Here is a 16,150-nt window from a genome sequence, read left to right on the forward strand (position 1 = left end):
AATGGACCTGAACTCCCAGATCTCTCTGCACATCAGTTTTCTTCAAGACCCTTCCATTGACCATATAATCCGCTCTTGAATTTGATGAGATTGCTGAGATTGTGTCAGTTCTGTAGGCGATTGTGGTGGTATGAATGGGAGCACTGCTATTGGTGCAGAGCATTGGTTTCCCATTGGCTCTGGCTGGTCATGTGCCTCTCGTCTGATTGGCTGGGACTAGTCATGTGACTGCTCACCAATTGGTCGAGAGGCAAGTAGACCCCGCCTCCGAGGCAGGGTATAAGTACCCAGAGTTCCCGGCGGTCGGCCTTTCTCTGTCGACCACCGGGCTAACAACTAGCTGATTGAAGCCACAGTTTGGATCTTCATCGTGTCTCACGTCCAATTGATGGTACATCAATGATGTTACAAAATCTTCCAGCAGAGTCGGATTCATCCGGCCGGTTGACCTGTCTGAACAGAGCCGGCTCTTTTGGGGCTTGCCAGCCGGATGACAAAATGGAAAACTGGGTGGGCGGCTAAGAGAGATAATATTAAACTGTTCAAAAAGCTAATGTGTTTGGTCATGTGACCTCAAGTGCTACTGAAGTGCCTCAATTGGAAGAGGGGTAGGAAGGCCATCCATAAACTTTCCATCTATGGCCTTATTCAGGGTAGAAGCAGAAAGGTGGCTGAAGCCTCATCACCACTGATTAACTATCCCACATTCTCAAACTCGTCTTGGACTGGGCATTAAATTCCACCTACGTAGGATTTTCCGGCTGTTTCTGTTGGTGTGATCTTCTGACCCAACAGACAGCAGGTTCCCTGGTGCCGAAGGTGCAGACAATGGAAAAGTACCCTGGCAGCAGCAGGACCGGAAGATTCCATCACTGGCCAATAACGGGCCACCTCCTCCGCCACAAAATACGTCACAGGGAGTGTGGAAAATCCTGTTCCCAGTGATACCACAGGCATTATAGCTCCAACTAGTGGCAGAACAAAGAAAAGTACAAAGAAAAGTACAGCACAGGAACAGGCCCTTCGGCCCTCCAAGCCCGTGCCGACCATGCTGCCCGACAAAACGACAATCTTCTACACTTCCTGGGTCCGTATCCCTCTATTCCCATCCTATTCATGTATTTGTCAAGATGCCCCTTAAATGTCACTATGGTCCCTGCTTCCACCACTTCCTCCGGCAGCGAGTTCCAGGCACCCACTACCCTCTGTGTAAAAATACGTGTCAAAGGCCTTACTGAAGTCCATATAGACAACATCCACTGCGCTACCAGCATCAATCATCTTTGTGACCTCTTCGAAAAACTCTATCAAATTAGTGAGACACGACCTCCCCTTCACAAAACCATGCTGCCTCTCACCAATACGCCCATTTGCTTCCAAATGGGAGTAGATCCTGTCTCGAAGAATTCTCTCCAGTAATTTCCCTACCACTGACGTAAGGCTCACCGGCCTGTAGTACCCTGGATTATCCTTGCTACCCTTCTTAAACAAAGGAACAACATTGGCTATTCTCCAGTCCTCCGGGGCATCACCTGAAGACAGTGAGGATCCAAAGATTTTTGTCAAGGCCTCAGCAATTTCCTCTCTTGCCTCCTTCAGTATTCTGGGATAGATCCCGTCAGGCCCTGGGGACATATCTACCGTAATATTTGTCAAGACGCCCAACACCTCATCTTTTTGGATCTCAATGTGACCCAGGCTATCTACACACCCTTCTCCAGACTCAACGTCCACTAATTCCTTCTCTTTGGTGAATACTGATGCAAAGTATTCATTTAGTACCTCGCCCATTTCCTCTGCCTCTACACATAGATTCCCTTGCCTATCCTTCAGTGGTCCAACCCTTCCCCTGGCTGCCCTCTTGCTTTGTATTTACGTGTAAAAAGCCTTGGGATTTTCCTTCACCCTATTTGCCAATGACGTTTCGTGACCCCTTCTAGTCCTCCTGACTCCTTGCTTAAGTTCCTTCCCACTTTCCTTATATTCCACACAGGCTTCGTTTGTTCCCAGCCTTCTAGCACTGACAAATGCCGCCTTTTACTTTTTGACGAGGCCTACAATATCTCTCGTTATCCAAGGTTCCTGAAATTTGCCGTATTTATCCTTCTTCCTCACAGGAACATCCCGGTCCTGAATTCCTTTCAATTGACACTTGAAAGCCTCCCACATGTCAGATGTTGATTTACCCTCAAACATCCGCCCCCAATCTAGGTTCTTCTGTTCCCGCCTAATATTGTTATAATTAGCCTTCCCCCATAGATACATAGAATAGAACAGTACAGCACAGAACAGGCCCTTCGGCCCTCAATGTTGTGCCGAGCCATGATCACCCTACTCAAACCCACGTATCCACCCTATACCCGTAACCCAACAACCCCCCCCCCCCCCTTAATCTTACTTTTATTAGGACACTACGGGCAATTTTAGCATGGCCAATCCACCTAACCCGCACATCTTTGGACTGTGGGAGGAAACCGGAGCACCCGGAGGAAATCCACGCACACAGAGGGAGAACGTGCAGACTCCACACAGACAGTGACCCAGCCGGGAATCGAACCTGGGACCCTGGAGCTGTGAAGCATTTATGCTAACCACCATGCTACCCTGCTGCCCACCCAATTTAGCACATTCACCCTAGGACCACTCTTATCCTTGTCCTCCCGCACTTTAAAACTTACTGAATTGTGGGCACTGTTCCCGAAATGCTCCCCGACTGAAACTTCTACCACCTGGCCGGGCCCATTCCCCAATACCAGGTCCAGTACAGCCCCTTCCCTATACGGACTGTCTACATATTGTTTTAAGAAGCCCTCCTGGATGCTCCTTCCAAACTCTGCCCGGTCTAAGCCCCTAGCACTAAGTGAGTCCCAGTCAATATTGGGGAAGTAGAAGTCTCCCATCACAACAACCCTGTTGTTTTTACTCTTTTCCAAAATCTGTCTACCCATCTGGTCCTCTATCTCCCGCTGGCTGTTGGGCGGCCTGTAGTAAACCCCCAACATTGTGACTGGACCCTTCTTATTCCTGATCTCTACCCATATAGCCTCTCTGCCCTCTGAGGTGTCCTCCCGTAGTACAGCTGTGATATTCTCCCTAACCAGTAGCGCGACTCTGCCACCCCTTTTACATCCCTCTCTATCCCACCTGAAACATCTAAATCCTGGAACGTTTAGTGCTAATCCTGACCTTCCCTCACCCAAGTTTCTGTAATGGCAACAACATCATAGTTCCAAGTACAAATCCAAGCTCTAAGTTCATCTGCCTTACCCGTAATACTTCTTGCATTAAAACATATGCATTTCAGGCCACCAGACCCGCTGTGTTCAGCAACATCTCCCTGTCTGCTCTTCCTCAGAGCCATACTGGCCCTATTGCCTAGTTCTTCCTCACTGCTTTCACCTTCTGACCTATTGCTCTGGTGCTCACCCCCCTGCCATACTCGTTTAAACCCTCCCGTGTGACACCAGCAAACCTCGCGGCCAGGATATTTATGCCTCTCCAGTTTAGATGCAACCCGTCCTTCTTATACAGGTCACACCTGCCCCAGAAGAGCTCCCAGTGATCCAGATAACGGAAACCCTCCTTCCTACACCAGCTGTTTAGCCACGTGTTTAGCTGCTCTATCTTCCTATTTCTAGCCTCACTGGCACGTGGCACAGGGAGTAATCCCGAGATTACAACCCTAGAGGTCCTGTCTTTTAACTGTCTGCCTCGCTCCCTGAACTCCTGCTGCAGAACCTCATGCCCCTTCCTGCCTATGTCGTTAGTACCAATATGTACAACGACCTCTGCCTGTTTTCCCTCCCCCTTCAGGATGCCCGCTACCCAGGGCCGGCTCAAGGCACCGGCAACTCGGGCTGTCGCCCGGGGCGCCATGTGCTCGGGGGCGCCAGAGACTCGGGTCCCGCGCATGCGCAGTTGGGCCGGTGCCAACCAGCGCATGCGCGGTGGCCGCCCGCCCCCAGGGCGGCCCCCCGGCTCGGTCCGCCCCCCCCCCTGCCCGGTCCCCCCGCCCCCCTCGGGTCCGCCCCGCCCTCGGGTCCGCCCCCCCGCCCCGCCCTCGGGTCCGCCCCCCCACCCCGCCCTCGGGTCCGCCCCCCCGCTCCGCCCTCGGGTCCGCCCGCCCCCCGCGTCCGCCCCCCCCCCGCGTCCGCCCCCCCCGCGTGTCCGCCCCCCCTCGGGTCCGCCCCTTCCTCGGCCCCGCCCCCCCCTCGGGTCCGCCCCTCCTCCGCCCCGCCACCCCCCCCGCCCCCCCCTCGGCCCCGCCCCTCCCTGCCCCCCCCCCTCGGCCCCGCCCCTCCTCAGCCCCGCCCCCCGGCCCCACCCCTCCTCCCCCCCCCCCACCCCACCCCCGCCCCCCCTCGGCCCCGCCCCCCCGCCGCCCCTCGGCCCCGCCCCCCCCCTCCGCCGCCCCCCGGCTCCGGCCCCCCACCCAGGCCCCCCCCACCCCCCCACCCCGGCCCCCCGGCCCTGCCCCCCCGGCCCCCCAGCCCCGCGCCCCCCCGGGCCCCGCCCCCCCGGGCCCCGCCCCCCCGCCCCCCCCCCCCCCCCGGGCCCCCCCCCCCCCCCCCAAGGGCCCCGAAGTTCAGCTTGCCCGGGGCGCCAGCAACCCTAGAGCCGGCGCTGCCACTACCCGTTCAGAGGCATCCTGGACCCTGGCACCAGGGAGGCAACATACCATTCTGGAGTCTCTTTCACGTCCACAGAAGCACCTATCTGTGCCCCTGACTATAGAGTTCCCTATGACTATTGCTCTTCTGCGCTTTGACCCTCCCTTCTGAACATCAGAGCCAGCCGTGGATCCCTGCAGAATAAATGTAGAATAGCAGTAATTGTCCAATATATGGGAGTCGATTTTGAGCCCAACTAAGCCATCAATGTCAGATGTGGGCCCAGAATCTCGCGAGAGTCAGCAAACATTATTTCTGCCCATGAGATCTTGATTCCCGATTTTCCATGCCCCTTGCCCTTGGCATAATTTTGCGGGGACCTAATTTCAATAAATTTTAATCGATTGAAATATCGTTATAGAGCTTCCCCACAATATATCCCCCCCCCGCCCCCCCCCCTCACTGAACATTCACACTTACTGACATGACATTACATCGGCAAGGTTCACAGCAGGTTTAGAAATGCTTGATGCAGCTGAGGGGAACCCGCTGGGGTGTAAAGGTGAATGTAGCCCCTGGAGGGAGAGTGTAATGCCCTGGCACTGCTCCACTGGCAGTTCTAGGATGGGCTCTATGTGAAGCCCATTGGGGAGAGGGGTTCCTCTTATGTGTGGTGTGGGGGGGGGGAGGCAGACCCCAATGCTTATAGGGGGAAAGTGCGCCCTGATGATTGTGGGGTGGGAGCTACAATGTCTATTGGGGGAGGCAGTCACCCTGTTGCTTGGGGGGGGGGGGGGGGGGCGTGCAATGCTTGTTTGGAGGGACACGCCCCGATGCTTGTGTGCTGGAGAGCCAGAGTGATGGCAAAAACCAACCCCCTAGATTCTCTGCCCAGAATGCTGGAGTATCTGGAGAGAAAACCTGGCTGTGCAGCTGGAGAGCCGCATGCCGGTTTTCTCACCAAAATTGACACTGACAAATTATTGTGAAGGTTCTGCCCATGGAGTGAAATTACGAGTGACTTCTCTTTTGCTGAATGATTTACTGCAGATTATTATTGCACTCAGGCCTGAGATGTTGCCGTGGATTTGAGTAAAACAACTCATTGGCAATTATGGTACAGAAGGAACAGGTTAAGGTTAATAAAGGAACAGTGGACGAGGATCTGGATCTGTACTGGGATAGCTAAATTATGGGTGGGATTCTCCGGTGTCATTCGTAGTGGGAGCCGTTGCAAGCAAGAGCAAAGAATTTGGTGCTCCAGCCAAAACTCCATTCAGTCGCAGCAGCACCCAAAAATCCCAGCTGCGGATGAGGGTGGAAGATTTTGTCCTATATGTAGTTCATATAGATGTTGGTTGGACACTAATAGGGGCTCTGTGTCCATCTATTGATCCCAGGCTGTGAGAGTGCAAGATGACATGATGGGTGGATTAGAAACATGGGAGGAATGTGACAGCTGATGACTTTGAAATCTGGTTGTGGCATGGGGGAGGAACCTCTACATAACCTGATGAATTGTTTAAGGCTGTGAGTGGAGTACTGTATGTTGCTGTTCCTCTATGAGGCATTCGTTCAGTGGAAGCTCATGAACATTAATTACGGTTCAAGTTCGGGCTTGACTTCTTTGCACATTTGATGAAGGCATCCTCAATGATTTAATGAATAAATGCTCAATTGCAGTGTTGCGAAGATATTCAGAGCAGAAGGTTTCAGGCTGGACCACTACTATTTGCTGACTTAGCTCTCAGCTGTGCTAGTCTCATGGTCCTCACTGCCTTGTGCCAGACAGGAAAATGTTGAGGCTTTTGCTCACAATTGGAGTTCAGCACCCCTACTCTAAGGTGTACAGACTGAGAGCTGCAGTCTTCCTTATACAAGGTACAGCAATCTATTAAACATGTCAACTATACTTTTTTTCTGTATGGGTCTTTCCTTGATCAGGGAAAGCATCCTTCAGCATGATCCCTTTTTAAAAAATTCTTGCAGTTAAACCCTGAAGGATAGAAATTCACCTTCTGTGCACTCACTGACCAATAATTCCCAGCTTTGAGTTTTAACAGAGACACGAATAAGTGAGTTAATAAAAAAGCTAGAGAGAAATTATTTCCTCCAGCAAGAGGAGAATCTAGAACAAGAGGAGGTAACCTTAAAATTTGTGTTTGGTTGTTCAAGCAGTACATCTTCACACATGCAGGCCAGAGGAAATTTAAAACTCCCTCTCCAAACAGCTGTTGAGTTGGAGGTCAATTAAAACTTTTTTTTCATTCACAGGACTTGGGCATTGTGGCTAAGGCTAGCATTTATTACTTATGCATAATTGCCCTTGAGATATATGTGATGAGCTTCTCCCTGAACACAATGGAGTGCCTTGTTAGGACATATCAGAGGGTAGTTTTGAGTTCAATACTTACTTTACTATGGCCCTAAATTCACAGATAGATCAGATTGGTAAGAATAACAAATTTCCTTCCCTCCAAGACCGTACAAGACCACATTGAACCAGATGGACTTGTACGACAATCCAGTTGTTGAATGATCACCATTATTAATCACAGTTTTGTATCCATACTTTATCTATTTAATGGAGTTTAAATTTCCCTGCTACTGTGGTGGTCTTGGAGCTATTTTCTCCAGGTATTGATCACGGAGCATAGCTGCAACGCTACTCTTTCCCCTAGCGAGGGGGAGATTGATAGGCAAGGGGTTTACAGGTTATGGAACCAAGGTAGTAAAGGGACTTAAGATATTATCAAGCCAGTGTGTGACATTGTGGGAGCTGAATTCATACAAGACAACCTTTAGTAATTTATGGGAAATGCTGGAAAATCTCAGCAGGTCTGGCAGCATCTGTAGGGAGAGAAAAGAGCTAACTTTTTGAGTCTAGATGACTCTTTGTCAAAGCTGTGCAAAGGGTCATATGGACATGAAACGTTAGCTCTTTTCTCCCCCTACAGATGCTGCCAGGCCTGCTGAGATTTTCCAGCATTTTCTCTTTGGTGTCAGATTCCAGCATACACAGTAATTTGCTTTTATTTAGTAATTCATGAACAGCCATTTTGTTTTTAACCATCTAGTGCTTCAACACCTAAACTATTGGGCTCAGGAACTTGCAAATCAGTTGTTGTGATGATTGCAGAAAAGGAGAGGGTTTCTGTGTGATAACACTGTTTCTGTGTCCAGAGTTATGAATGAGATACGTGAGCGGCAGCTGCAGCAGCAGAAATGGCGGGAAGAATTGGAGAGGCTGCGGGAGGAAGAGGAACTCAAGAAAAAACCCAAAAAAGGAAAAAAAGATTTTGGTGTCAGGGACGATGCAAAAAAGTTCCAAATAAGCGCAAGGATGGTATGGAAACAGAATTGTTGGGGAAACTGAGAATGGAGAAATGCACATAGCTCCATTCATTTGAACTGTTTTCTGGGTGCTATTGATCTTTTAAGTTTTGAAATGAGGACAAGAAAAAATAGTGATAACCTCTCCCCTTTGGCAGCTACCCAGAGATGGACCACTGGACGCAATCGAATGTTGAGTGTGCAGCTCAAAGTTCAGACTTTTCCCAATTACATCTTCCTTTCCCCTTCTCTCTTCATCTTTTTTTATCCAGATAAAAAAATTAACACCATTTTGTATTTTGTTTGCGGCTGGGATCTTCGCAAAAATAATCTTTTTAAAATTGAATTAATTACGATTACTTTCACCTGAAACTTCCTGTTGCTTCTTATTTTTGAATATTGTAATTTAAATGTTAAGCTGCTTCAGTGGGTAAAGGTACCCTTTCAGTATGACATTCAACCATATATAGTCACTGGGTGGATCCTTGGACTGACTTCATATTCCGATGAACCAGTGAGTTGGGCCAATGAGATGAACGTGCATCAGGGTAGGCACTCCTGCTTGCTTCTGACTTTTGGTGGAAGTTATGCCAATGGAAATTTCAGGTGATGACTGGATTAGGTTCAGCAGTGATCCCCCAAGATCAAGCATCCTGATAATATTTGTCACATCAGCTGACACAGAAAGAAAAGTCAGTTGGGTGAGTGGCGGACATCCCAGGAACAGTCAACATCAATAGGAAATGAAGCAATTAATTGGAGCAACAGAAAAATAATTCATTGATTGGAGGTTCAATTCCCAAGGTTTCAGACATGATTCACACTTATAGACATAGAATCCTGACAGTGCAGAAGGAGGCCACTCAGTCCATCAAGTCTGCACCGACCCTCTGAAAGAACACCCTACCTAGGCTCACTCCCACCTAAGCTGCACATCTTTGGACTGTGGGAGGAAACCAGAGCACCCAGAAAAAACCCATGCAGACACGAAGAACATGCAAACTCCACACAAACAGTCACTCAAAATCGGAATTGAGACCAGCTCTCGGTCACTGTGAGACAGCAGTGCTAACCACTGTGCCACCACACCTCCGTAAATTCCTTACTTTAAAGTTCTGTAACTATAATCCTTTATTATATGTGCAGGTACATTGGAATCCATCTGTGGCTCAGACAGTAGCAACCCTGCCTCTTGAGTCAGAATGCTCTGTGTTAAAGTCCCATTCCAGCATTTTCTGGCCATGGAAAAATCCAGCCACTGGTGCATGCATGCCAACTGCCAGTTCCTGGGGAGGTTTAACAGCAGGAAGGGCATCCAGTTTTGAAATCACTTGCCAATCCAAAAATGATAGCTGATGTGACTGGAGATGGGGAAGTGTGATTATGCAACACTGTGACAAACATATGTTCCATAGGAAAAGACAAATGAGAGAGAGCACAAGAGCAAGGGATAAGATATCTGCAGATACTTTCCTTGGGGCTAAATTTCTGAATTGCATTCTTCAGGTTTAAAGTTCTGGAGTTACATTCCTTGGGTTCAATGGAAACACACGCTTAAACCATCAGTTGGGTGGTTTGTAGTCTGCTGATTCGGCATGGGCTCAGAAGGCGAGGAAATGTAGAAATAAGGCAACTTTGTCTTCTCCTGTTTTTAAGGAGCAAAACCAATATATCAGTAGGAGTCATCCAACTTCTTTGTTGCAAAGTTTTGTGACTTACCGAGAGGAAATCCATATCAGTTGCTGAATTTTCTGCAAAACCATTCAGGTAGTCTTTTGGGTGGATTGCTGGGGTAACACAGGAACACCCTTTGTTCGACAGACACCCAAAGTCATTGTTGGATGAACAAGCCTGCACCACTGACCAGGCTTTGGGTTGGAGCATTAAGAGTGAAATATTCCAGTAGATCGGGGTCTCGGATCCAAATTTCTGCCTTTCATAAGCAAAACAAAATGCTTGACCAATTGCGGAGTTTTGATTTGAATATAAAAAGTTTAATATTCCGATACTTCCCTTTCTGTAAGTAATCATGCGAAAATGTTGTGTTCTGGGCGACGAAAATAGAGGAACATATAAAATGTTGGTCTTGTTATGTACTTTTCTGCAGAGCACAAATATTTCAACAGTGAAGTCTGATGTTCCTGAAACAAAAGTCCCCACTGCTGATTATCGGGATTATCGTGAGTCAATCCACACAGATCGTTTTGAATTAGAGGAAGGACCTAAAAAGAAAAGGAGTATTTTTGGTCGAAGCAATCATGCAATTGTGGACAGAGCTGAATCAATTCAAGATGATGTATTAGTTAAAAATCCAGAAAAACTGCTTTTTCAGAGATTTCAAAGGTATGAGCGCAGAGAGAAGAAAATCTCTCAAATTCTTGAATTCTGGGACAGAGCACAAGGAAGCCTAGCTCTCCCAGCATCAGAGGATGTCCAAAGCTTGGGGGAGGAGCATACTTCAGAACGGCCTGCACCGTCTGGGAAAAAAGGGAAAAAAGATCGTCATGAGAAAGAGAGATCTGAAAGAGCTGAGAAGGAAAGAGCTGAGAAGGACCGCTTGGAGCGAGAAAAGGCAGAGAAAGAAAGATTAGAAAAGTTGAGAGAGGAGAAAAGTGTCATATCTCCACAGTCTGAACTCGCAGCTGAAGGAGATAGCAAGGAAAATGCAGAGAAAGAAGATGTTTTGGGAGTGCCACAGATCAAGCTGCGTGCGGTGAGCCCTGATGACTGCCATGGTAAATTGGTCCTGGACAGTGGAAAGGTTCCATTAGTTGAAGAGGTAATGATACAAGGAGTGTTGGTGAATAGCATAAGACTATGTCTAAAGAATCACTAACTTTCTGTGACTTCTTCTGCTTTTACACTGGACCTACACAATTGTTTCAAATCTCCGCAGCTCATCCCCTATGCTCACCTTTTTCTACATTTCTGTCATGCACTGGTCCACCCCAAAGCCACTGAAGTTGAAGTGCTTAAAAAACTGCCTTCCAAATTAGGAAACATGCAAAACAAATTGAGTATTAGATTGCAGAATAAGACATATTTCAAACTAATATTCCAGTTTGTAGTTTAGACACTATTTTATCATAGTTTACAGATTACACTCTAGTTCAGGGGTGGGCAAACTTTTCCGTGCAAGGGCCACATTCAGAAATTCACAATTTTAAAGGGCCGCATAGTATATTAATGAATAGTCCCGGTTGTAACCAATTAGCGTGCGGCATATACCTCAGCGCTTCCCTCGGTGGCATCCTCCCTTTAGCCCTCTTTTTCTCTACTTTTCAAAAATGGCGCTTCACCCGGTTATGATTCTGGGCGCCTCATATAGAACATAGAACAGTATAGCACAGAACAGGCCCTTCGGCCCTCGATGTTGTGCCGAGCAATGATCACCCTACTCAAGTCAACGTATCCACCCTATACCAGCAACCCAACAGCCCCCCCCCCCACCCCCAATTAACCTTATTTAAAAAAGAAAAAGAATTTTAAAAAAAATTTTTTTTATTTTTTTTTATTTTTAGGACTTGATCTTGGTCGGCCGCATAAAAACCTTTGGCGGGCCGTAGTTTGCCCACCCCTGCTCTAGTTGATATTGTAGTTCGGTGTAACAGACACTGGCTTATATCAGCGATAATGGGCAGAGATTTTCCATGATTTGTCAGATTGTTAGGCTCTGACTGAAAACTGGCGTGTATCTCTCCAGATGCACTGCTGAGTTTTCAGACAAGATCTTGCGCCACTTTGACAAAACATGGTTCACACCTTCACTCTGGCGGGCCGGGGCCTGTTGTTCCCCCCCCCTCCCCGCAATGCCATATCCCCCTCCCTGTCCACTCCTTCTGTCGTTGCCAAGTCCACCCCTTCAAAGGCCTTTGCACCTCTCCCCCAATGCACATAATGGAAATTCCCCACCCAACAATTGGACTCTCCAGAAGGCCCGCCCATGGCACAAGTCAGCACAGGCTGGCAGTGCCAACCTGGCAGTGCCAACCTGTGCCAGTGCATGGTACCCAGGCATGTGCCTCTTTCCTGTGGGCTGTACGTACCTTGGCACCACTAGTGGTATCCCCTCAACTGCTTCACATTCTTAAAAAGCTGTTTTGAATCTCACCGATATAATGTCATGTCAGCGAGGTATAAATAGTTACTGAGGGGGTACATATGGTGAGGAGGCCCTTTAAGCATATTGCAATTGAGTGAAATTTATTTAAATTATGTTCTCTTGTTACATCACCGGTAAGAGGTGGGAAAAAATGGGAAATGAGGGTGCAATTTAACGGAAAAATATCCAAGTTAATTTGGTCTGCAGCGAGTTTCCCACCGGCTCTGCCGGCGAGTTCCCCACTCTCCCCACTATCAGATGACACTTTCACATTTATTGGGTACAGCGGAGTTTTTCTCCAGTTTAGCCCACACATTGGGCATGATTAAACTAAATGGGAACAAAGTCCCTTGGGGGGGGAGGGCGCGTTTAGCCGCGTGTTTCCCAGCGCTTGCAGCACTGAGAAGCTCAATGCTATAAAACGGCACTCGTGTTAGATAGGGGGCCTCAGCAGGGAAACGCACCCAAGGCCGCACAGAGCCCCGTTTTGTGCACTGAGGCGCTCCTTTCACTGGAACTCCTCAGTGTAGTGAGAGATCGGGATCCCATTTTAAAATGGTGCCTAGATCTTTGGAGACCCTGAAGCGATTCCTGATTTCCCCCCAGACCCAAATGAATTGTGGGAGGATCCATGTTAACACCCCCAACCCGCCGATACCCATACAGGGCACCCGGCCCGATCCCCACCGTACAAAAATATGCCAGCTTGGCACCTCGGCGGTTCCAGGCTGGCACCCAGGTGGCAGTGACAGAGTGCCAAGGTGGTGCAGCAGTGCCATGGTACCACCCTGCCCAAAGGCATGCAGCTGGTGACCTCCAATCCCCTGGGAGATTTCCACCTGGTCCCCATTTGTAGAGACCAGTACTAAATGGCACTCGGCCAAGGTCTCCGAGGCAAAGAAGATAGATCCCAATGACTCGGGTACCTCAGGAATCTGCACATAAAAGTGAAGCTAGCTGTCTCGCTTTAATAGTTGCTAAAAGGTGATCCCGCCCACAATTTACATCGCAAAGGCATTGCGAGACAGGGGAATCGCAACGGCATTGCAAGACAGGGGAATCGCAAGGGCGGGGTCTCCCAGTTTCTTGTCGGCCTTGCTGCACCGCAGCGAACTGTCTTTCGGTGCAGTGTGGCTGTATAATCGCGTCCTGAGAACTTTTTTCAGCACTGGGGATCTGACTCAGATACTGTGCTGCCATTTTGAAAGGATGCCCTGATCTCTAAGTAACCCCCCCACCATGGGCAATTTCACCGCCCACAAATATGGATATTACCCCACACACCCAAGTGAGGACACCCTACTATGGGGTCCCTGGAGGCCACCACTCCTCTGGCCCCCCCATGACTTTCAGAGGGCCTTTGATAAGTTCTGCACAGTAGCCTCATAACTAAACACTAAGGGCACCATGTGCCGGGTGGGAGAATCGCGGGAGGGCCCCCCAACTAATTTCACGACCCCCTGGCGCCCCCCGCGTTTCTCCCACCCCCAGCTCGGAAGAATCGCCGCTCGCCTTTTTTTACGGCGACCGGCGATTCTCCGACCCGGATGGGCCGAGCGGCCTTCCATTCGCGACCGTTTCACGACGGCGGCAACCACACCTGTTCGCTGCCGTCGTGAAATCGCCGTGAGATGCCCGTTTTGGGGCTTGTAGGGGGCCTGGTGGGGAATGAGCACCACGACTGTGCTCGGGAGGGGACAGGCCCGCGATCGGTGCCCACCGATCGTCGGGCCGGCGTCTCAATCGGACACACTATTTCCCCTCCGCCGCCCCACAAGATCAAGCCGCCACGTCTTGCGGGGCAGCGGAGGGGAAGACGGCCACCGCGCATTCGCGGGTTTGAGCCATCAGCGTTGTGACGTCAGCCGTGCATGAGCGGGTTGGAACCGGCCAACTTGCGCATGTGCGGCTGACGTCACATAGGCGCCGCCGTCGCGTCTTTCTCGGCGCGTCGCCTTGATGCAAGCGTCAAGGCCCAGCGGCCGAGAATAACAGAGCGCCGCTCCTAGCCCCCCGGGTGGGGGTGAATACGGTGAGAGGAGCGGCCTCGGAGGCCGTCGTGAAACTCGGCCGAGTTCACGACGGCCTTCAAGATTTTTACCGGGAGCGGAGAATTCCGCCCTAAGTATGTGGAGTCAGGAGACAAGTAACAGAAAATATAGCAAACTGGTTACAAAACAGACAGGCAGAAGTTGAGAAGTGGTGTTACACATTAATCAGTGCTGCGACTATAGTCTCTCTCCATGCACAAAATTCATTTGGATTCTGGCATTTTAAGTACATTATCTGACTTTCTAGACCACACCAAACTGGAGGGTATCATTACAACAATAGGAACAATTTAATACTTCACAGGATTAATTTTTCTATTAATGAAATGAATGGCCTGTGGTCAGTCTCCACCAGGAGCATAGGCAGCCCATACACATAATTATTAAACTTTTTGAGACCCGTGACTATTCAGGCATTCTTTTTCGAACTGCACATATCTGCACTCTGTTTCAGTCACTGCCCTCAACGCTTATGCTACTGACAGCCAGCTGTCGTCTGCACCCTGTTGCAGAAGCACCGTTCACAAAGGCCATCCTGAGATGCATCAGGTGAAACTTTCGAGTTTTTTGTCGGGTCAAAGAAACCAGGGACTGGTGCTGTTGTTAGCGAGACTCCTGCTCCTGCTTGGGCGTCCAGTTGATAACAACATCTTTCTTGATTGAATCTCGCAAGTGGGACGTTTTGGACGCCAGGTTAGGGATAAATTTGCCCACAAAGTTTATCATGCTGAATACATGTAAGACCCTTTTTTGTCTGTGGGACGTACATCATTAGAACAGCCTTGATTTTCTCACCATCCAGCTGCACAGCTTTTGCCAATAATCTTGTCCTAAGAATGTGATGGTATCTACCCAAATCTGACACTTTGGTTTGATTTAGCGTGAGGCCATTTTTTCTAAGCCTTTGTCGGACTAGCTGCAACCTTTGATCATGCTCTTCACATGTGGACTGCCAGATGATGATATCATCAACGTAGACACGTATGCCTGCTAATCCTCCTGCTACGTGCTCCATGGCACGGTGGAAAATTTCAGACAGTGAGATGATACCGAATGGGTTCCAGAGAAAACAATAGCGCCCAAAGGGTGTGTTCAACATCCGCAATCTGGTATTCACGTTGTCAACGCTTCAGCTGCCAGAAGTCTTGCGACGCAACCTGCTTGCTGAAACAGGTCGCTCCAGCCATTTTGCACGCTATCTCTTCCCTCTTCAGGATCAGGTAATGCTCCCTTTTTATATTTAGGTTGAGATCCTTGGGGTCCATACAGACCCTGAGGTCGCCATTCCTCTTCTTTACACACACCATGAAGTCGGTGGGCTCCTCGGTGCACCTGATGACTCCCAAATCCATCAGTTGTGAAGCTCAGCCTTCAGCTGGTCCCTCAGCGGAGCAGGCACATGTCTGGGTGCGTGCACGACCGGCTTTGCATGGTCCTTCAGCTGAATACAATATGTTAATGGCAAAGTGCCAAATAATTGAAATGGATAGTCTTTCATGATGAACTCTGCAAAGGTACATCGGCGGGGTGTCATGCTATCCGACGTATACACCCATTTGACAAGCCCAAGCTGTTCACAGGCTGCCACTCCAATGAGCAAGTCGCGATCTGTCTCCACGATGGAAAACATTATTCTTTGTTTTGTAACCTTGACCATGACTTCAAGCTCGTGCGCCTAAAGTTGTGATCTGACGCCCATTGTAATCCTTCAGGATTACCACCCGTGGAACCGTTGTAGGCTTGACTTTGAGGCGTTCCACCTCTGACAGTTGGAACAGATTGTGTCTTGCTCCCGTGTCAAGCTTCCATTAATCAGCCTGCCGTTAATCAGTGATGGGATCATCCATCTGTCCTCTATGGTCCCCTCATTCGCGTCATTGTGGCTGCAGATCATGAGAGCATATTTGCCTTTACCAGTCGAGCCCTTTGCGACCCTTCCTGAGATTTGGGGCAAATCAGCCCTGTCTTCGGTGCATGTATCTGTACCCACAGTCAACGATTTTGTCTGGTCAAGCGCGGACGTATGGTGCATTGCCTCGCAAAATGACCCGTCC

General features: G+C 49.4%; 1 protein-coding gene across 1 annotated transcript in view; it reads left to right on the top strand.

Moving 5' to 3' along the window:
• Positions 1-16,150, top strand: part of hydin (HYDIN axonemal central pair apparatus protein) — a 1,231,368-nt gene that overhangs the window by 1,018,006 nt on the left and 197,212 nt on the right. Inside the window, exons 46-47 of the mRNA XM_038807144.1 lie at positions 7,794-7,956; positions 10,051-10,722. Of these exons, the coding sequence (XP_038663072.1) occupies positions 7,794-7,956; positions 10,051-10,722 (835 nt within the window). The remainder of the gene's footprint in view (positions 1-7,793; positions 7,957-10,050; positions 10,723-16,150) is intronic.

This window comes from Scyliorhinus canicula, chromosome 9 (genome assembly GCF_902713615.1).
Source record: "Scyliorhinus canicula chromosome 9, sScyCan1.1, whole genome shotgun sequence".
Taxonomy (NCBI): domain Eukaryota; kingdom Metazoa; phylum Chordata; class Chondrichthyes; order Carcharhiniformes; family Scyliorhinidae; genus Scyliorhinus; species Scyliorhinus canicula.